Here is a 23,383-nt window from a genome sequence, read left to right on the forward strand (position 1 = left end):
AGCCTGGTGGGCTGCTGTCTATGGGGTCGCAGAGAGTCGGACACGACTGAAGCGACTTAGCAGCAATAGCAGCAGCCAGTGGATCCCGATGCCAGCTCCACACCTGAGAGCCCAGGGTTCTTGAAAGTCACCGGGCACTTCCTCTGTTCGAGTTTAGTTCTGAAGTGCTTTTAAAGCACAGTCACTCCACGAGGATCAATAAAAGGAAAAACGATAATCGTGGTGAGAGAGTGAGTAGGGAGAGATAAACAAACACGGTAGAAGTGAAAGCTGAGATAATTTTACAAGATCAATGGAGAAGAGACGGCAAATGTTGTGCGTTTGTGTGGGATGACTCATTCAATGATGGGAACAGTTCTGCAAACACTGAATCAGGCGGCATCTGAGACGCAGCGCCTGTGCTACAGAAGACAGTCATCAGGAAGCGAGGATGGTGATCCCCAAAATTCAGAGAAACGTGAACACGGGGCCATGGGGTCAGCGTCAACAGTGAAAACTCACTGGCTTCACGGAAATTCGGGGAACACCAGGCACCTGTGTGCTGTGCTTCGGGCTCAGAGTCAGGGATGTGTCCACAGGTTACAGGCTCATCTGAATCTGTCAAGTATTAATGCTTTGGGCTTCCCTGGTGGCTTAGGTGGTAAAGAATCTGCCTGCAATGCAGGAGACTGGGGTTCAATCCCTGGGTCAGGAAGATCCCCTGAAGAAGGGGATTGCTACCCACTCCAGTATTCCTGCCTGGAAAAACCTGGCAAGGAGGAGGAGCCTGGTAGGCTATAGTCCACGGGGTCTCAAAGAATCTGACACAATTGATGCTTTGGCGTATTTTGATGAAACTGTGCTAACTAATTCTGGACCAGACTACAGGGGGAGTTCACTAATCCAACAGCTTTTCCGTATGGATGAAACAGGTTTGTTTTAGGAGAAAAAAGAGTGAAAAAGAGAGAGAGAGATGCCTGGTAAAGAGTGTATGAGCAAGAAGGAGACGTTATTTCAGGTTTTAAACCTTTAAAGAACTAAATCACATTCCTACTTACAAGCTTAAAATTCAAGGAGTAATTCTGAATCTACCAACAAAGGACGTGGACTATGAACCATTCATCACTACAACCAAACGCTTCTGTGAGAACTGCTGTATACACCATGGCTGTGAAAATGCAGCATTTAAAAGACACAATCCACACTCCGCCCCCTGAGATTCATTGATGGGCGTAGAGACCATTTTTAACAAGCTCCCAAAGGGACACTGAGGCAGATGGTATCTGGACCACAGAGCCATTTGTCATTACGGGAAAAAAATCAGAAGCAAAAGCTGTCCTGGGCCCCTGCATGTACTTCACAAACATTGCTGGGGAAAATGCTGTCTGAAACCAAAGCACCACCCGCTAGAGCCCCAATTTAGCACTTGTTCCCACAGCTCAGATCGGGGAAGTCAGCAGTAAATGAGTAACGTGTTACATAAGTTGCTTTTCTGTATGCAAAACCTTAATTCACCAAAGAGAAGTTGAAATCATATAAAAAGCAACAGCCCTCCCCCAAAACAAATGCTGGGAAAGCGTGGCCAGGATCTCCCCATCTTCTGCCAGGCAAATATGAGGCCCCTCTGTGCTGAAAACCCTGTTGCCCCCTCTTTGTGCCCCTGGGGTTCTGGGTCAGTGGTGGATGTGGTCAGAGAAGGCGGGGCTGGGGAAGAGGAGGAAGAAGAACATTCAGGGTCCATGTGGGCATGGACACTGGCTGTACCAAGGCTTCCCTCTGCCTGAAAACATAAGTGGACTCATGTTTTGCTTGACTATACCTCTGACCCCTGGCTGGAAAGTTCTGGAACCACACAACCTCCTGTCTCGGGTCTTCTTCAAGAACTCCAAACCTCGCAATTTCTCTCTCTCTCTCTGGTGAGGATTCTCAGTCTTTTCCTCTTCCCAGTTACTCCAAAACCTGGATATGATGCTATCTCTAACTAGAGTGTTAACGGCTGACCAGGGCTTGGGCATTTATCACCCCACTGACCACTGGAGATATCAACCCAGGTACAGAAAGGCACACCATCTATGTAACAAACGTGCTATTCCTACCAGCATGTCAGCCTCAGGAGTCTTCTCAACAACGACCTAGAGATACCCAGTTTCAACTTACTGGAGAGCAGGCTCTAAGTTTCAAAAGGCACAGCCCTAACCTCCAAGCACCTAGCACAGTGACCAACTCTTGTGAAGAACAAAAAGTAAATTGACAGCTGATGTGAAACATAACTGCCACCCCATTTTACCACAAAGCAGGTCCCCAAAATGCAGGAGAGCCACCAGGAGGTGCTTGTTAAAGACCCACCTTCTGGGCTCCACCCCAGACTTAGGAAATCAGACTCTATGGGACCTGCCTTTTAAGAAAGTGCCAGGGAATCTTACACACGTGACTTTGAGGACCACTGCCCCAGCCTTACGTGAACCCGAAGGACATCAATATTATAGGATGCGATCAAGCCAAAGGACCTTTTGGGAACACTCAAAACCAAACAAGAGAAAGGCAAGTGACTTCCTCCTCTCTATGCAGGCATGGGCCCGAGTGGAGTACAGAATGTTCAACACTGGGAATAAATAAGGCCAAGAAGGGATCAGAAACAAGAAAGGCCCAGAGAGGCACTCAGCATCAACGAGGCCACCAGTAGGGCCGGCAGGCTTGTCCTCGTCTGTCTCCCCCGGTGGCGGGGTACCGTGCCCCATCCTGAATCAAGTGGTATCGACCAGGCCCGAGGATGGAGTGCATACAGCTGGCAGCCACGTCGCCTCTGGAAAGGGGTGCTGAAGGAGAAGCAAGCCTTTATCACAACCTCCACAGGCCTGGAGTCCCTCCACCTTGTGGTCTGGCGGCTGGAGTCAGTATACAGCCCTCCCTGACGCTGCCCCCCTACCCTGCTCTCAGGGCGGCCCCCTCCTGAGCAGGGCAGGGGGGCGGGGGGGCGGGGTGCCGCTACCAGCCAGGGCGCCGGCAGTCACTGCCAAGCCCCTGGGCCTCCAGCCGAGGAGCCGCCAAGGCTCCCCTGCCCGAGACGGGGAATCCCTCCACTGCTGGCGACTGTCACGGGAACGTCAAACACCGGTGTTTGTGCCAGGCCTCATTCACACGAGCCCACTCCTCCCCGAGAGATGGATTTTTTAAAACAAACAGCTTTTCCATATGCTAGCAGACAGAGTCATGTCAGCATCAGGGATCCCCAGACGGAAACGTGAGTCAATCTGGGGCAGAGACTGCTAAATCAATCCTGTTTGGGTGAAATTCCTCTCTCTGGACAAACAGGGACCTCAAAAGCGGATTGCTTGGATTCCCCCCTGCGGAGAGTCCCTGAGGACGCTCTTCCCAGCCACGAACACCCTGAGCGTCCTGAACTCTGACATCACTATCCCCGTAACGTGCCTTGTCACCACATCCTTCTGGGAACTCTCCCAGCCTATCCCACCTGCCTCCTGACACCCTCTGCCCACCCGCACTCCAGTTCCACCCGGGGCATCAGAGGGCCCTACTGTGTTGGGCGCAGGTTGTCCACACCCGTTGCAGGATTTCCTGACGTCCTAAGGCCTGGAGTCCTGGTGGCTAAAGACAAAAATTCACCACGTGGACACACAGATATCTGAGAAATGAAGCAAGGCAGGTAACAAGTGCAGACAGCTCACCTGGAAGACGTGGCCACTGAGGACTCAGTTGGGAAACCATCTGATTACTGGGGGAATGTCAGACTCGAGAGCTTGAAAAACCTGGGTCATTGTCTCCTCTTTCCCCAGTTGTGCCTATGGGGCCTTGGTCAGAGGGAGGGGGGATTCCAGCATCTTTGCTGGGTGACTTGCAAGAGGCAAGTCAGGCACCAAGAAGGGCAAGAAGGCACCAAGCCAAAGGAGCCTAGGCAGGGGTCCAGGCAGCCTCTGGGACCTAATACAGACCGGGGAGCTGATCATGCATATTAGCGAGAGATGGGGGCAGGGAGTTCCAGCTGAAGGGCCAGTTTGGGGAATTCCAAGTCCAAACTGGGTCTGAGAAGGAGGAGCAGCCCCTGGCCCAGACTCCACCTCTCTGGGCTATGGTGCTGGGTTCACAATGAGATTGAAAGCAAGGGCCCTGGGAGGCATGTGAGCCCCAGAGAGACACTGGCCCCGGGGTAAATGAATCTCAGGTTCTGGGGGTTAGGGACTCTGAGCTGCCCTCAGGGCAGGGCCTCCAGAGCAGTTACCATGGCCTCGGGTGTCCCCGAGGGCAGCTGGGGATGCTGGACCTGGGACTGGCCTTGGCCGGAGCGTCAGTGGCTTGGCCTCCCCCACCTACATAGGCGTCCGGGAAGGGCAAGGGATTGAGCCTGCAGGGCCCCAGGTAAGAGAGCCAGGGCAGGGGTCCTGTGTTTCCCCAGGCTGCCCGCAAAGTCCCATCAGAGAGGAGGAGCAGCCACATACCCAGCCCGTTCTCCGCCAGCACCGCGGGGCTCCCATCGCAGTCGCCCAGGTCCTGCTCGCCCACGTCGTTCAGATCCAGGTCAGGCTGGTGGGACCCGTCTCCAAAGGGCCTCTCGTCCTTCTCGGAGCCAGCATCCCCATTCTCCATGCCATTCTGTGCCTTTTTCAGTGGCATGATTTGCAGGCCACTGGGGGTAGTCCTGTAAGACACCGTCTTGGCGGCCCGGTCCCCGCTCGCTGGGGGCTTGGCTGAATAGCCTTTCTTGGGCTTGGACAGGGAAGGGTTGACCCGCTTCCGTTTGTGGGAAGTCCCTTTGCTCTTGCCGGCGTCCGAGGGCCTGTGGGGGAGCTTCTCGACCGAGGGTCCTCGGCCGTCCCGCAGGAGCTTGGAGGCGCCGGGCTGCTTCCCCGACTTGAGCCTCTTGTCCTTGGCCAGGTGCAGCCCGTTGAACTCATCGATGAACTCCTCACAGTGCAGCAGGTGGTGCTCGGGCTCCCAAGTGTCCTCCGTGCTCCCGTAGCCTTTCCACCGGATCAGGTACTCCCATTTTCCCTTCTTGTTCTTCCTCTTGTCTACAATCCTTTCGACCTGGGATGCGGGAGGAGAATCAGGAAAGAGAGAGAGAGAAGGAAAAAAAAAAAAAATCAAATCATTGCTAGGTCACAAGAACAACACAAGGACAGAGGTGTCCATCCTGGCTAGGGGGGCCAGGAGGCTGACCCTCCCAGGAGCCTTCAAGAAGGCTGGTTCATTTCAGGAGATCGCTGAAGGGAACCAAAGGCACACGTGCGGTTGTTTCCCATGACAACTGCATGATGCCACGCCTGGCTGGTTGCCTCTACCTGTCTGTCCAAGGCTTGCTCTTTTTCTTTTTTAAAGATTGGGTGTGGACCATTTTTAAATCTTCATTGAATTTGTTACAATACTGCTTCTGTTTTACGTTTTCGGGTTTTTTGGCCCTGAGACATGTGAGATCTCAACTCCCAGGCAGGGATCGAACATGCACCCCCTGAATTGGAAGGCAAAGTCTTAACCACTGGACCACCCAGGAAGTCCCCAAGGCTTACCCTAGCTCAAAATCGCCTTGTGAGCATTCACGGAAGGTCTTTATTCTTTTCGTGGCACACAACTGGAATCAGACTTTTAAAGACCAATTTGGTGTGGGTTTTCCACTCACTCTGCTAATGTGTCCTTACTTATCATAATACTAATGATTAGTAATGTTTGCTGGGCATGTGCGAGGAGGCAGACGCTGCTAACTGCTGGGCATGGATGCTTTCATTTCATTTTCTCCGAACAATAACCCAATGCTGTAGGTGTTCCTCCTATCCCCACTTTACAGAGAGGAAAATGGGGCTGAGAGATTAAGTCAGTCAACTAAGTTCCAAGCTGGTAAGAGCAGAACTGGGAATATGAACCACTCTCAGCCCAGATTTATCTTCTTACTCACTAGGCCGTACCAAATCTCTCAACTATAAAAATCTTCCACATTGACCAAAACTGCCTGGAGTCAGTGACACCCAATGTCCCCCTAGCTGGCTCCCCTAGCTGCAACATAACAGGTACAACTGCCAAGCAAAGTGACGGTATGTACCTTGCATAACCTCCCAGAATGTACATTATTACTGCTCCATTTGATAGATGAGAAATTAAGTATGAGGCAACCGGCCTGCAACACAGGGCTAGGGATGGTGGAGGTGAGATCCGAACGTAGATCTGGTTTTCAAGTCATGTACTACTCTCTCTATTTACCATCAAAGGTAAGGGAATCTCTGTCTTCAAGTATTATCATGGGAAAGCACACTTACAAAACGCCAGTCCCAAGGCTCATAACTGGTGAACGAGGTGAAGGGTATACGAGGGTTTATTTATTATTCTCTCAACTTTATAGGTTTGAAATTTTTTAACTAAAAAAAAAAAATTTTCCATTGCTCTACCAAAAAGAGCTAAATTTCAAAGGAAAAGTAAATTATTACATTCAAATGTTTATTATATTTCAATGTCAATGTAATTTTATAGGATGGAACTTTGACCCAAAGAAAGTAATAAGTGAGGGTGTGCTCTCGGAACTCATAGGAAAAAAAACCCAACAATATGAGAGGGGGAAAGTGGTTACACTTAGAGCTGGTAACTGTTAAAGATGGGTAATAGGTAAATGTGGGTTCATTTTCAACTGTTTATGTTTGCATATTAGAATTTTTATGTTTAAAATTTTCCATAATAAGAAGTGAAAATTTCTGAAAAGTGAGATTGTTTCCCAATATCTGGGTGTAACAGAAGCTATGCAAAATAATTAAATGACTTTCATTGCTTTGCACTTAATAAATATCTTAATAGCTAGACCATATTGCCTCTTTATAATACTGCTTCTTCATAGACAATTTAAATTGTTTCCTTAATTGATTCATCTCAAATCAAATTGGCCTATTTCTATTAAAATTTGTTTCCTTCTAAAATGCGCTGTGAACATCTGTTTTGGATTGATTATATAATTTTTAGAAGTATCACACAAACTCTATAATAGCTTGAAAAAGTAAAATCATGCCAAACTAATCAAACTTTCAATCTCTGAGTCAAGGAATGGGGCTAGCTGGGTATTCATTTGTGATAATGTTGCAGAAAGTTGGGAGTGTTTGTGGAGGAGCCTGCAGCTTTACACATTTGTAGGACTTTGAAGGGGAAATCCTCTGCAAGTTTACAGAGGGAGGAAAGTGCACAAGCAGAATGGCACTGCTGGAAAGAGCAGCATTCTGGAGAAGGCCAGCCTAGGGGTGTCAGGAGGAAGCCCAGATATGTCTAAGGGCTATGAGTTAAGGCATTTGTGTGGGCATGGAGGTCTCCAGCTTCAGAAAGCATATGCTTGACCTCCAGGATGGAGAAACTTCTTCCCCAGGATGAAGCAGAAAAACCATGCTAGACAAACAGCCAATACAATGGTTGGTAGGTAGGTGGATGGATGGATGGATGGATGGATGGATGGTTGAATGGATGAATGAACAGATGGGTGGATAATGGGATGGATGGAAAAATGGATGCTTGAATGAATGAATGGATGGGTGGATAGTGGGATGGATGAGTGGATGGATGGATGGATGGATGGATAGATAGACAGATGGGAGGATAGTGAGATGGGCAGGTGATGGAAAGATATATAAATGGACAAATGACTAGATGGATGGGGGATGGGGGATGGGTGAAAGGGCAGGTAGAGAGGTGAGTTCAGGAATAAATGGGTGGATGAATGGATGGCTCACACTCATCAGATGAGCTTAGTATAGTACTTAAGAATACAGGCTATGGAGCAAGACTATCTGGTTTAAAGCTTCTAAGGAGTTATGTGTTCTTGATCAAGTTACTAAATCTCTTTGGGCCTCAGATGACTTGCCTAGCAAGAGGGAAATAACAGCACCCACCACCTAGGGCAACCGTGGAGAATATACAAATAAGGTGTTTAGCATTCCAGGGTAAAGGTCACTTCACCTTGCATATCCTCCTGTGAATGCAAACCTGGGTAGTAGCTAAAGACAATGTGTCCCCACCCAGCAGAATAGACATCCTGGGGGTATTCAACTCCTCCCTAGGAGAGTCCACCTCTTAGGTAAGTCCTTCTGAGTAGAGGAGATGCCGTGCAGAGGAGAGAGGCTCAAGAAGCCTTTAGTGAGCAAGGGTGCAGTGTCTACACGCCTACTTGCGGCCACACTGGGAGAGCAGCTGGTTTCCTTCCCTCCTGGTTACTGGAGGATTCAGTCACAGTTGGCTAATTTATGGGGGACAGAAAGGCCACTGCTTCCACCTCTGGTCCTATCCAGAAAGCTACTGGGTGACTTGAAAGTCATTTCTACTTACCTTAACCCAGTACCAACAATGAGCAGTATTAGCGGGATCATTACTAGCCTGATGTGCAGGAAAAAAACTATTGGCTCTTCCACTTTGTATATACGTGACCCTGGGCAAGTTGCCTAACCTCTCTGTGCCTCCCTGTCCCCATCCGTTAAACGGAAATAGAAATAAGAAGAGCTTCCCGCAAGGTTGTTGGGAGAATTAAAAGGAATGAGGTGTGATGAGAAAGTAAAGTGTCTTGAACATCAATCACAAAGCACTTCAAGATGAGTGGAACTGCTCTGAGAAGTACAAAGCTTCAGGTGACAAGAGTTCCACAGTTTACACACTTTGTAAAAAAAAAAAAAAAAAACAAACAGTTTTTTTCCCCCAGGTTTAGAGAAGCAACTGCTTTTTCTAAAAGCCCAAAATGCCCACGAGGCGCTCATAGGAAATCTGGCCCCCAGACACCCCCTGAGACTTTGAATGCACCATCTTCTGGGACCTAATCTCCTTCTTTACATCCCCGTACAGGTTTTCTGACCCTCTTTTCCTCTTCTTCTCAGGAAAGCCTCAAATACAACCAGAAAGCTAATCTGTTCTGTGGATAACAAAAGCCCACGTTATTTAGGACTTGAGTGTTAAATGACTGCAACATTCTCTCTGGAAAATCTCTTTCCCTGAAGATCCCCCAGCCTCCTCCACTGTCCCTGACTCCTTGCACCTGTTGAAAACAGAAACCTGAGCCCTCAGGTGCTGGCAGCTCTGCTCCTGAATCCCCAGCCTACCTGCACAGCCCTCCTGTACTAGCTGAAGCTCACCTTCTAAATGGACACAATTGTCAATTCCCTGAACCTGCAGTTACCTACCAATGCATGTTAAAGTCACTCAGTCGTGTCCGACTCTTTGTGACCCCATGGACTATACAGTCCCTGGAATTCTCCAGGCCAGAATACTGGAGTGGGTAGCCTTTCCCGTCTCCAGGGGACCTTCCCAACCCAGGCATCAATCCCAGGTGTCCCACATTGCAGGCAGATTCTTTACCAGCTGAGCCACAGGGGAAGCCCTACCTACAAGTGCATGAACACTATTAAAAAAGCGCGTACCCACACACCTGCCACCCTCTCTTTTCAAAGGTAAACAATCTGAGGCCCTGAACGATTCCTTGGAGTTCAACCAAATCATTAATTAACATTTCCCCTCTGTGATCCCAGCTGATACAAATGATATTCTACTGCAGGTGGGGGCAGGGAAATTTTGAGGCAGTTATTACCAGCACTGCAATGACATTAGGAACAGGAGGATGCCAGTCACCTTCAGTGGTACATGCTAAGTGAACATGCCAGGCTGTACTAAGAACCTAAAAGGCGTTAGATTTCACCTTTCCACCAGAGCTTTCCCCTAAGGAGCATTCTCGCCACTGACAGCTGAGGAAGTTGAGGCTCAGCAGGTATAGATAACTTTCCCTCCATCACACGGTCAGCAGGCAGTCAGCCAAGACTGGAACCATAGTTTGTCCGACTCCTCAGCAGGAGTTCTTGGCCACTGGCTACACCTCACTGGTGGGAAGCCCCTGGAACCAAGCAAGCAAGTTGCCAAGCATGTGGGCCAGCAAAGCAAAGTGATGGGCACTGAGGAAGAAGGCGGCGTCGTGAAGTCGCTCACCCCACACTCTAATGAGTCCACACACAAGGCCCCGCAGGCCCTGGCGAACCCGCAGACCGCCAGGACGGTGCCCACAGGCTGCGGGAAGGAGAGCGCTTCAGCGGGCGGCACAGAGTCTCGGGGGTAATAACTATGAAAAGTGCTCTGACGGTGGAGAGAAAGGGGCTGTGACAAGAATGGCTACTTCAAATCGGATGGGCAGGGAGGCTCCTCCAAGAAGGAAAGGGACCTTCAGAGACGGAGAAAATCTGGACACTGAGAGGCCTCTCCCGGCAGCAGGACAGTTGCTGCCCACGGGCAGGTGGACCAAATCACAGCAGCAGCACCTAACATTCACTCGGCAGTGACCAAGCGCCAGCCACTGTCATACGCGATCATTGCATAGCAGATTAACACTGTATGTATTAACTCATTTCATCGTCAAAATATCCAAACGAGGTAGGTAACTTTATCCTCTTTTTTATAAAAGGAAAAACTGAGGCACCCAGAGGTTAAAGACTTTGACCAAGACCCCACCTCTGTCAAGCAGTGGACAGCTAAGACTTGGTCCGGAACGTCTGGGCTCCAGACCCCCTGCTTTCAGTGATGACACCATATCCACTCCCCACCCTTACTCAGTGAGCCCAACCTGACTGAGGCTGATGCTGTGTCTGTAGCTGCTGATGCTCCCCCAACTCCTGCCAGGTCCCAGAAAACTTACAGCAGCTGTACATGGCTTAAAAGCGGCCTTCTAAAGAGAACTCTAATTTGAAAAGATACAGGCAGCACGTATTCATGGCTGCACTGTTTACAATAGCCAAGACATGGAAACAAATGTCCATCAACAGATGAATGGATAAAGTAGACGGAGACACACACACACACACACACACAATGGAATATTACTCATCCATAAAAAAGAAAGAATGCCATTTGCAGCAACATGGATGGACGTCAAGATTACCACCCTAAGAGAAGAAAGTCACACCAAGACAAATATCAAATGATATCAATTATATGTGGAATCTAACATTAATAACACAAATTAATTTATTTACAAAACAAAAACAGACTCACAGACATAAAAAACAAATTTATGGTTACAGTGACTGCAGCCATGAAATTAAAAGACGCTTACTCCTCGGAAGGAAAGTTATGACCAACCTAGATAGCATATTCAAAAGCAGAGACACCACTTTGCCAACAAAGGTCCGCCTAGTCAAGGCTATGGTTTTTCCAGTGGTCATGTATGGATGTGAGAGTTGGACTGTGAAGAAAGCTGAGCACCGAAGAATTGATACTTTTGAACTGTGGTGTTGGAGAAGACTCTTGAGAGTTCTTTGGATTGCAAGGAGATCCAACCAGTCCATTCTAAAGGAGATCAGTCCTGAGTGTTCATTGGAAGGACTGATGCTGAAGCTGAAACTCCAATACTTTGGCCACCTCATGCGAAGAGTTGACTCATTGGAAAAGACTCTGATGCTGGGAGGGATTGGGGGCAGGAGGAGAAGGGGATGACAGAGGATGAGATGGCTGGATGGCATCACCGACTCGATGGACGTGAGTTTAGGTATACTCCGGGAGTTGGTGATGCACAGGGAGGCCTGGCGTGCTGCGATTCATGGGGTCGCAAAGAGTCAGACATGACTGAGCGACTGAACTGAACTGAAGGGGAAAGGTGGGAAGGAGGGATAAATTCAGAGTTTGGAATTAGCAGATACACACTACTATAAATAAAACAGATAAACAACAAGGTCCTACTATATAGCACAAGAAACTATATTTGATATCTCATAATAACCTATAGTGGAAAAGAATCTGAAAAAGGATATATACATATAAGTGAATCACCTTGCTGCACACCTGAAACTAACACAACATTGTAAATCAACTGTACCTCAATAAAGAGTAGTGGCCTCCTGAGTTTGTCTCTCCTGGGGTCCCCAGCACGCCATGTGGGACTCCCTCCCTTCCTGCTCCCATGCTCCATCAACTCAAAGGGAAATAAAACAATTATCAGTCATCTTCCCTCTCCCAGCTTCCCACCAAACCAAAAGAGGACATAAAATGACAACTGCTCAGGAATACAGGATCAGATTGTCCAGACTTCTAAAGAGACGCCCCTTATGCCCCCTCCTTCTCACCTTTCCAGACTCTTAAAGGAACGCCAGATGGGGTTGGATTGAGAAACTGTGGGTTACTAGTACATCTTGACCTCTGAACGCAAAGAGCCAGGCCAAAAAGGAATAAAGGAAGGTGATGTCCACTTGGGCTCTCTGCCCACACATGCACCAGAGCAGCCATCCCTGGACATTTCCAGAATCCTGGACCTCAGACTCAACAACTACAAGGGTCTCTCCATCTGCACCCTTTCAGTATCCTGGGACAACTGCCTTGGAGGTAGAATGGCACAGGCGCCCATCATCTGACATGAGGGATGAAGTCCTTGGGTTTCCCTGGTGGATCAGTGGTAAAGAATCTGCCTGCAATGCAGGAGACCCGGGTTCGATCCCTGAGTCAGGAAGATCCCCTGGAGAAGGGCATGGCAACCCACTCCAGTATTCTTGCCTGGAGAACCCCACGGACAAAGGAGCTTGGTGGGCTACAGTCTATAGGGTCACAGAGAGTTGGTCATGACTGAAGTGACAGAGCACACGAGCACACGTGAAGTCCTCAGGAAGAATTAAGATGGAGTAAGTTCTGCAAACTACTAGGTATGGACTGTACCAGGTTTAGAAGACTGTGGTTGTTTCAGATGATCTCATCAGTGAATAAGGCAGTACCAACAGGCAGCATGTCCTGCAGCTGAACTACACTAAGGAAACAGAGGCAGAAGTTCAGCTCAGAGCCATACAGTTCAAGCTGGCTTCTGGGTGAGGGTCAGAATGGGGGACTCAACAGCATCTAAGTGAGGAGAGGACCAAGAGGAATTCCCACACCCACTCTGTTGGAAAACACTAAACCAGAGACTCCTCTTTGATCAAGAGCACACACACAAAAACTGGTAATGTATTTATAAAAACCTCTAAAACCAATCAGAACACGATCATAACTAAAAATTCTCAGGAACATTACACTAGAAGTACTACTGTATATTTTTGGATAGCATTTGTGCTGTGATTTCAAAGACTATAGAAAATATGACCTCTTTTTTAAAAAGAGTAAGGAAAAAGGAAAAAAGATAAATGATGATGATGAAATCAATAGGTTGAGAAGGGAACTGAAATGAAAGAAGACTCATTTACATAAGAAAGAATGTAAGGAAGCCAAAGGAAAAAAATGCCAGCAAAGAAATAAAATTCCCACTGGAACCAGGAAAGGACAGAGCCAACAAGCAGAAAATCAAATCAGTGATGTAGGCAACATACTCGAAACACTCTCCAAGAATGCAGAAGAAAAGGACACAGAGCTTTTTTAAAGAAAATATTGAGGAAAATGAGAGTAGACATATAGGAGGGTTAACAGAGATCCAAGAAATGTAAGCCTGGCAAAGAGAAAAAAATCAAAATAAGACAAGAACACTAACAAGGAATAACAAGAGACATCTCTGTATCTTGAGTCTGCATGTCAAAAAAAGATCTCTTTTAGGGGAAGCAAAGGTTGAGAATAAATCAGCTTAATTTCTATTTTTGCAAACTTTCTTGATTTCAAAAAGTTAAACTCCCCAACTCACACCCCAGCCTTCCCCCATCCAAAATGGTACACAAGTTGAAAGCATAAATAATGTGAACTTAAGAAGTCTAACACCAGTCAAGTGGACCTTCAGCTGAGAAGAAAGGAAGAAGACATCTTGTTCGTTAGGGCACAAAATAAAAAATAAACCATTTTTTTTAAAAAAGAGTCTGGAGGATCTCATAATGCCAGAAAATAAGATAGGGTTTAATCAATCAATAAAGCCCAACTGATGAGGAAATGCCAAAGAAGCCAACTGAAACTGAAAGAGTGCCCAGTGGCTGGAACAGTTTGAAAAAAGCAAATAGTGGTAGTACTACATTCATAACCTAAAAGAATGAAATAAATACCCATGAGGCCACCTGAAATAAATAAGTGAATTAATTATCAGAATTGGTCGCAGGCCAAATCTGGTCCAGGGTCTGTTTTTAAGAACATACCACACCCACTCATTTATGTATTAACTATGGCTGCTTCATGCTACAAGGGCAGTTAGTTGTCTAACAGAAACTGTGTGGCCCACAAAGCCCCAAATAATTGCTATCTGGTCCACTGCACAAAATGTTTGCTGATTCTGAACTAAACAAGTGGAGGATAAGGGACAAATATTCCTCATAGAACAATTTGAAATAATAAATGTAAAAAGAATAAGGGAAATAGAAAAATCATCATTAGAGCACCACAGTAATAATTGCTACAAACAAGATCCACAGATGGATGCTAAAATTAGTGGGTAAAATTTTAAAGAGAAACAGGATATCTGCATAGCCTGAAAATATTTCCCCCAACTACCACAGCAGTTTTAACAGCCCTCCAATTAAACCACCCCCCCAAAAAAAAGCATGCAAAGAAAAAAGAGTAACTATACAGTGCAGAAACCTGGCCCACATCAGTGATCAAGGTTACATCACCTGTGATAAATCATGTTGATGCCACATAAGTCTGATCTGATTCACTGAGAAGAATTCCACTTATTCTCTGTGGAATAATCCCCCAAAACCCATAACCTATTGATTAAACAGCAGACAAATCCAACCTGAGGGAACTCTACAACATACTTGACCAGTATCCTAGAGAAGTGTCAAGGTTACAAAATATAAAAAGACCAAAATATGGCCTTAGATGGACGTGACTGAGGGAGAGCAGTAACTAAGTACAACGTGGTATCCTGGACTGGATCCTGAAACAGAAAAAGACACTCATGGAAAACACGGCTGTGCTGTGCTTAGTTGCTCAGTCGTGTCCGACTCTGCGACCTCATGGACTGTAGCCCTCTTGGCTCTTCTGTCCACGGGGATTCTCCAGGAAAGAATACTGGAGTGGGTAACCATTCCCTCCTCCAGGGGATCTTCTCAACCCAGGAATCGAACCCAGGTCTCCCGCTTTGCAGGTAGAGTCTTTACCATCTGAGCCACCAGGGAAGCCCAAGAATACTGGAGTGAGTAACCTATCCCTAAACTAGTGAAATCCTGAGAGTCTGAAGGTTAGTTTACAGTGTAACACCAATGCTCATTTCTTAGTTGTTATAAATGCACATGGTGTAAGATGTAAATAATTATGAAAACTGGTTAAGGGGTATATGGAAACTCTGTACTATAGATTTGTGAAAATCTATAATTATTTCAAGCCTGTTTTTAAGTACAGTTGCAGGTTACACTAAAACTTTAAAAAGCGTCCAAATAATGGTAACAACAATCATAAAACCTAACAATTTCAAGTACTCATTATATACACTTATTCACTTAGTGAGAAAAGTTAAAAGAAATAACAAAAATATATTAGGCAAGATCAAATTTTGTAAAGAATATCAAAGTAAAATGTGAGGAGCAAAAACACATTAAATAGGAAGGAAGTTTTTTTTAATTAAAAAATACTAAATACATAATAGTCATGAATTTTTCTGTGTCAGATAGCAGATCAAAAAGTAACTTTTAAAAATTCAACAGAAAATTGGTAGAAATAATCTGAACTGAAAAACTTAAACTCAATACTTTCAGGCTAAAATAGATCAAGCAGATGAAAAACATGGACATAAAGAATCTGATGTATAAATATGATGGTTGATCAAGTAAATATTGCATATATTTGAATGAACACAAACTTTTAGCTGCATAATTTGTAAACAAAATAAACGACAAAATTTCAAGAAAATCATCCATAGAACACATCAAAATCAATTAAATACTAAAATATCAGAGGAAAAATCCTCTAATGAATGTCAAAAAAGAAGGTATTTATGAACTATGATCTGTAAATACACAAAATGCTAATATACTAGATAACACATTTAAAAAATAAGTCCCAATCACTTATAAGTGAAACAATGGCCCTAAGTAACCATCAAATAAAGAGCTAAGAAAATAACTACAGTAACAATTTTTTTAAAAATCAAAAAAATGGGGACACAGAAAATCAACAGTTGGGCAGCAGAAGGAAAGAAGGAAGGAGTTAGACATCTGCCCTAAGTAATCAGGGAGAGAAACACACTCTCCTGGGAAGAAAGAGAAAGGCATAAATATCAAAGTAGAAATTAGTAAACCAGAAAATGTAAAAAGGCTGCACTCATTGATATTCAGAAACTGATTCCTGAAATAAAGAGCAAAAAATGGAAGAGTAGGCAGCCCTGAGGGCTTGTTTCTCTACAGAAACACTGAAAAAATCAAGCAAAACATCAGAATCAATTTTTCTAGAATTCTGGAAAACACGGTTTGTAACAACCAAACTGAATGGTGAATCAAGAAAAACCCAACTCAAAAAGTAGGAAAGGTTTTTTTGTCATTTTTTTACCTTACCCTTGCCCCACCCATTCCCCAGCTCAGCAGCGGTCTTAAATAAAGCAGCCCACATTCCCAATATAGAACCATGGTCCTTGGTTCTGGAAGGAGCAGAGCAAACCTTTCCTTCAAAGAACTGTGTTTGTTCTAACCTGTCTAGGGGCTACATGAAGAACCGACATAAGCACTTGTTTTTATTTTGCTTGAAACTTATTCAGGCTGGTAAAACATTTATGCAGACTAATTCTTTCAGAACAATGTAAGATCGCAACATCGGCTGCCAACTGCGACAAAAGAATACAGTTGAGAAAACAAAGTACAAAGTCCTGGGAAGAAAAGATGGAGAGTTTTCTTGGGAAGGTAAGGCACTCAAAAAACCCTGACTGTACCAAGAAATTTAGAAAGCTACACACATTCCCAAGGCAGGCTGCATGCTCAGAAAAGACCAAAGATGGCCCTACAACTTTCGCCTCTGGCTAATCTCTAGCGTTCATGCATGCAGGAAGTGAAGACTAAGGCAGAGTTGTAAATGGCCTGGCTGAGTATTGAAAGAATGTCCCAATACAGAGCCAATCTGAGGCTTCCTTTCTTCCTTCTTTCTTCCCTCCCTCCCTCCCTCAATTCCTCTCTTCTTCTTTTATTTCTGTTCTTTGTTAACTTCTCCTGGCATGCAAGGAAATCTGTCACAACTGCCTTAACATATGCTAAAGGAACAGATTTCATAGACCATCCATGATGAAGAATACAGACTTTATAAAAACTGTTTAGAAAAGCCTCTAAACAACTAGCAAGAGTCCACAATGAGCAACAAAACAAATCCTTAGAAGTGAGGAAAGCCTACTTTCCAGAGTTACCACATTATAACATTCAAACTGTCTATTCTTCAACAAAAATTATGAAACATTCAAAGAAACAAGAAATATGACCATTCACAAAATAAATTAACAGAAATCTTCCCTAAGGAAGGAAAGATATTGGACTCACTAGACAAAGGCTTTGCATCAACAGTCTTAAGTAGGCTCAAAGAGGTAGAGAAAACTATGGACAAAGAGTTAAACTAAGCTAGGACAGCAATGGCTTAACAAATAGAAAAATCAAAAAAGACACAGAAATTATAAAAAAGAACCTAAGAAATGTGGGAGACAAAAAGCACAACGACATAAATGAAAAATTCATTAGAGAGTTTCAGTAGAGAATGTGCACAAGCAGAAGAAATAGTTGGCAAATTTGAAGATAATTCAACTTAAACTGTCCAGTCTGAGAAGCACAAATGAAAAAAATAAAGGAAAATAAACAGAGCCCAAGGAACCTGTGTAACACAATTAAGAGTAATAATATACACACATAACGGGAGTTCCATAAGGAAATTCCAGCTCACTGCTTTACAACAAGAAGAACAACAAAAATCCAGACAAACCCATGTTCATAACTTGCCTAGAACTCGCCACACAATAGATATTGAGGGAAAAACAACTTAGCCCCAAATCTCAGGTGTTTGTAGAAGGAGACTGAATTTGATCAGTGATGAATCAGAGACTGAATTTGATCACCTCAAGTGATGCCACTAGTCACCAGCTCTAATGGAAAAGATGAACAATGCAGAATCAGAGAGAAAAACTCAGTGGATACAAGGAAATTACAAGCAAGGATAGAAGGAAATAATCAAGCAAAAGTGCTAGAAATCAACAAAATAATAAGAGATCAGATAGACTGATCAGTAGATTTAACAAAGCTGAGGGAGGAAATCAGAAAACTTGAAGGTAAGTCAATAGAAATTAACAAAATTGGAACACAAAGAAAAAAAATAAGGGAAAAAAACAGGGCATCTAAGAATGATATAAAATAGTCTGACACACATGTCAGTGGGATCCCGGAGGAAAAGAAAGGGGAAATAGGCAGAAGAAATATTTGAAAAACGAATAGCCAAAGCTTATCAAACTTGACGAGAGTATCCAACCACTAATCCAACAGTTCAGAAAACACTGAGCAACATAAATACTACCCCCTCCGTACCCAAAAGAAAGCGATATAATACAAAGCAATATACCAACTTGTATCATATTGAAACTGCAAAAAAATACAATCAGAAAATCTTTCACTCAGTACAAAAGAGACATATTTCATACCAAGGAACAAAAATAAGCATTACAGTGAAAAAAGTAAAGTGTTAGTTGCTCGGTTATGTCCAACTCTTTGTGACCCCATGGACTGTAGCCCACCAGGCTCCTTTGTCCACAGGACTTTCCAGAATACTGGAATAGATTGCATTTCCTTCTCCAGGAAATCTTCCCAACCCAGGATTCAACCTGGGTCTCTTGCACTGCAGGCAAATTCTTTACCATCTGAGCCATTTCAGACTTCTTATCAAAAACCATGCATGAGAGCACAGTAAAATAACATCTTAAAGGTGATGGAAAAAAAAATGATGGTCAATCAAGAACTTGATACCCAGCCAAAGTGTCTTTCAAAGATGAAAAAGGAAGAATTTATCAGAAAAAAACTAGGGAATGAATCTCCAGCAGACCTATTCTACAAAAAATGTTAAAGGACTTTCTCAGATAGAAGGAATATAATCACTAGACAGAAACTTGGATCTACGCAAAGAAATACAGAGCCCTGGAAATAGGATACATGAAAGTAAATTCCTTACCTTGAATTGCTCTAAAGTTAAATGACTATCTCAAGTAAAAAGAGCAGCAATGCACTGTGTGTTCATGGCATATGTACAAGTAATATGTATGACAACGATAGGACAAAGGCAGAAGGAAAATAAGAATATCTTATTGTAAGGTCATTAAACTGCAATGAAGCAGGGTAAGTTATATAAAAGTAAACTGAGTAAAGACATGGAATGCAAACTTTAGTGCAAGTAGTTTTATAAATAAACAAGAGATATAAATAATTGCCAAAGAATTGATGCTTTTGAACTGTGGTGTGGGAGAAGACTCTTGAGAGTCCCTTGGACTGCAAGGAGATCCAACCAGTCCATCCTAAAGGAAATCAGTCCTGAATATTCATTAGAAGGACTGATGCTGAAGCTGAAACTCCAATACTTTGGCCACCTGATGCGAAGAACTGACTCATTAGAAAAGACCCTGATGCTGAGAAAGATTGAGGGCAGGAGAAGAAGTGGATGACAGAGGATGAGATGGTTAAATGGCATCACCAACTCAATGGACATGAGTTTGAGTAAACTCCAGGAGTTGGTGATGGACAAGGAGGCCTGGCGTGCTGCAGTCCATGGGGTCACAAAGAGTTGGACACGACTGAGTGACTGAACTGAACTGATAAATAAGTGCAGAGATAAAAAGAATCATGAGAAATGCTAAAACTTTTTTGAAAATTTTAACCCAAAAGAAGGCAGAAAAGTGAAACAATGGATTAGGTGAACATAAAATAACAATATTTTAATACAATTATATAAGTAATTACATTAGTGCAAAGGGCATAAACATCAAATTAAAAGATAGTATTCAATTTGATCTTAAAAAGTAAGACTCCACTATATGTTGTTTCTAAGTAATCTACTTTCAATCTAAAGACATAGGTTAAAAGTTAAATGATAAGAATATATACTATGAAAAAATTAACAAGGCTTGAGAGTTATATTAATATCAAACAAGTAGAGTGCCAAACAAAGAATATTACTAGAGACAAACAGGAACATCACATAAGAGTCAATTCTCCAAGAATATACAACAATACAAAAGATTTATACACTTAACAACAGTTACAAATATGTAAAGCAAAAACAGAAAACTGGAAGAAGTAGACAAATACACAATTATAGTGGGAGACCTCAATATTACTCTCAGTAATTAACAATAAGAAAAGATGAAATCAACATGGATACCAAACTCCTTAAAAACACTATGGGATACCAAACTCCTTAAAAACACTATGAATCACTTTGACTTAATTGACATTTATTTAAAAAAACACACAAAATATACATTCCTTTCAAGGGCACATGGAACATTTACCATACTTTAGGCCATAAAGCAAACCCTAAAAAGTTCAAAAGAATGAAAATCATGCAAACTATGTCCTCATAACAAAATTAAACCACAAATTAACTAAAATATATCTGGAAAATCTCACCCCTAATATTTGGAAATGAAAGCACCCACTTCTAAATTATTTCATGGGTCAAATAAGTCTCAAGAGAAGTTATAAAATATTGCAAATTAAATAAACATGAAAAATTTTAATACCACGTATCAAAATTTGCAGGAAGCAGGTAAAATAGTGTTCAAAAGGCAATTCACACCATTACAAGCTGTTATAAGAAGAAAATAAAGATCTAAAATAAATAACCTAAGCTTACACCTTAAGAAACTAGAAAGAAAAGCAAATTAAACTCACAGCTAACATAAGGAAAAATAATAATAATAAAGGTAGGAATAGAAATAAAGGAAATTAAAAACAGTAACAATACAGACAGTATTAATAAAATCAAAAGCTGATTCTTTTAGAGAATGATAAGATTGATAAACTTCTAGCCAGACATAACAGCAAAGAACATGAAAACTCAAGTAACCTATAATAGGAATAAAAGAGTGGACATACTGAGACCCTCAGATAAACATTTAGAGCTGCCCTGATGGCTCAGATGGTAAAGAATCTGCTGACAATCCACGAGGTCCCAGGTTCGATCCCTAGGTCAGGAAGATACCCTGGAGGAGGGAATGACTGGCTACCATACCTCTGCAGTATTCTTGCATGGATAAGTCCAGGGACAGAGGAGCCTGGCAGACTACATACCCCAACATTTAGGGACTTCCCTGGTGGCTCAGATGGTAAAGACTCTGCCTGCAATGTGGGAGACCCAGGTTCAATCCCTGAGTTGGGAAGATCCCCTGGAGAAGGGATGGCTACCCACTCCATTATTCTTGCCTGGAGAATCCCATGGACAGAGGAGCCTGGTGGGTACACGGGGTCACAAATAGTTGGACACGACTGAGCAGCTAACACTCTCACTACTTGCATGATGATCCACGGTTGCCAAGGGTTGGGGAGGGAAAAATGAACAGGTGGCACACAGAGAACTTTCAGGGCAGCGAAACTACTGTGTATGATGATGGATATATGTCACTGTACATGTCTTCAAACTCAAAGCATGTACAGCACCAAAATGTAAACAATGTGACAGTGATATATCAATTAAAAAAAGACAAATGACAGAATGACAAAATAGTGACATTTATGACAAAACTGTTAATGTCCAAATCCTTTTTCAAAACTTTGAAACCAACAACAAAAAAATTTAAAACAATAAAAATGGGTAAAGAATCAGAATAAAACATTCAAAGAAATAAAAATGGATATAACATGCAAAAACATGATCAATCTCATCACTAATCAGGGAAAGTAGCAATGGAACAATGAAGAAAACGGACAGAAATAAGGTTGATAATATTCATTAGCAAGAGCGTGGGGAAATGAACAGCCACGTACGTCTTTTATCAGAGTGTAACACCCTTAGTTGTTAGTTTCTAAGTCGTGTTCGACTCTTTTGCGACCCCATGGACTGTAGCCCACCTGGCTCCTCTGTCCATGGGATTTCCCAGACAACTTCCTTCTCCAGGGGATCATCCCAACCCAGTAATTGAACTTGCATCTCCTGAATTGGCAGGTGGATTCTTTACCACTGAGCCACCAAGGAAGTTTTTGTAATACCCTTAAGAGTAATTTAATAGATACCTATAAAAACTTTAAATGCACAAATAACAGATATCTTAAAATTTATTAACTGCACACACACAGAGTATTTATATTTAGGGTCGTATCCACTAGCTCAGGCCAATAGCCATGAGCAGAACTGTGTGTCCCCTCTGAACAAAAACACATCATTTCCCGCTTTGTCTACTCCATGATAGTAACCATGGAAGTATCAAATATTTTTGGTACAGCTAGGATAGTTAATAACTAGACTCCATCATCAGCCTGGGCCCCCATGGGACTGGGTGGAGCTGATCGCCCCCACCAACCCACCCTGCACTTGAAGCATGAATGAGAAATAACCCTTTGTTGCATCAAACCACTGGAAATAAAAACTGCACAAACCCTTGACCCAGCAATTTGGCTTCTGGGTACCCATCCTGACTATACAACAATGATCAAATAAATTAAAATAGAGCTGTATGCTTTGATATAATAGTATGATTCCATTCATGTTAAAATATGCATATGCAAATGAAGACAGAGCTAGACTATTTCACTGTTAACTGTCTCTAACTATTGTCTAATCCTTAACCATGCTTGGCTCTCAGGCTGGGAGTGGGATCAGGGAAGAGGCATTAAGGGGTTCTTCCCCTTTTATTCAATAGTCTTCTGCACTGCTTAACTTTTTTCAATGCACGCTATTTATATAGTATCTGTGCCACTGTTAAATCAATAAAAATATTTTTAAATTAATGCATTTCCTATACAATCTAAATGACCAGTCAGAAGATATAATGGGAAAACAGCCTATTCCAAAAAGCAACCAGAAAGATTAAATAGCAGAGGTTAACTTTTACAAGAAATATTGAGAAACCATAAGAGGAAAAACCACAAAATCCTGCTGAGGTATTTTAAAGGGCTCAAATGAATGGAGCTATATGTACAATGTTTCTGGGTGGAAAGTCTTAATATATTAAAGATGTCAGATCATAACAAACTGATCGATAAAAATAATGCGGTTACAGTCTAAATCCCAGTAAGTCTATTTACAGAACTGTTCAAAAGGATTCTCAAGTATCTCTGGGAGAATTAAACAAAAATAGTCAAGAGATTTTGAAAAAGAAGAATAATGAGGTTCTTTCCACAATTATAAAATAAAACCCAATATAAAGTCACAATCACTGTGAGCCAAGTATTTGGGCAAGAAAAAAAAAATCAAGTGAATAAGGGAGGAAGCCCAGAAACAATCCTTATTATTAGGAAATAGAATCTGAAGGGGGGAAAAAGGTGCATCAAAAATTAATGCCAAAAGAGGAACTTCTCCTGGTGGTCCAGTGGTTAAGGCTCCCCCCCTTGCAATGCAAGAAGCTCAGGCT

The 23,383-nt window shown here is 43.2% G+C and overlaps 1 protein-coding gene across 1 annotated transcript in view; it reads right to left on the reverse strand.

Moving 5' to 3' along the window:
* The window catches only part of CDYL2 (chromodomain Y like 2), a 169,724-nt gene that overhangs the window by 53,603 nt on the left and 92,738 nt on the right, over window positions 1-23,383 (reverse strand). The window contains exon 2 of the mRNA XM_070770359.1: window positions 4,434-5,022. Within this exon, the coding sequence (XP_070626460.1) occupies window positions 4,434-5,022 (589 nt within the window). The remainder of the gene's footprint in view (window positions 1-4,433; window positions 5,023-23,383) is intronic.

This window comes from Bos indicus, chromosome 18 (genome assembly GCF_029378745.1).
Source record: "Bos indicus isolate NIAB-ARS_2022 breed Sahiwal x Tharparkar chromosome 18, NIAB-ARS_B.indTharparkar_mat_pri_1.0, whole genome shotgun sequence".
Classification (NCBI taxonomy): Eukaryota; Metazoa; Chordata; class Mammalia; order Artiodactyla; family Bovidae; genus Bos; species Bos indicus.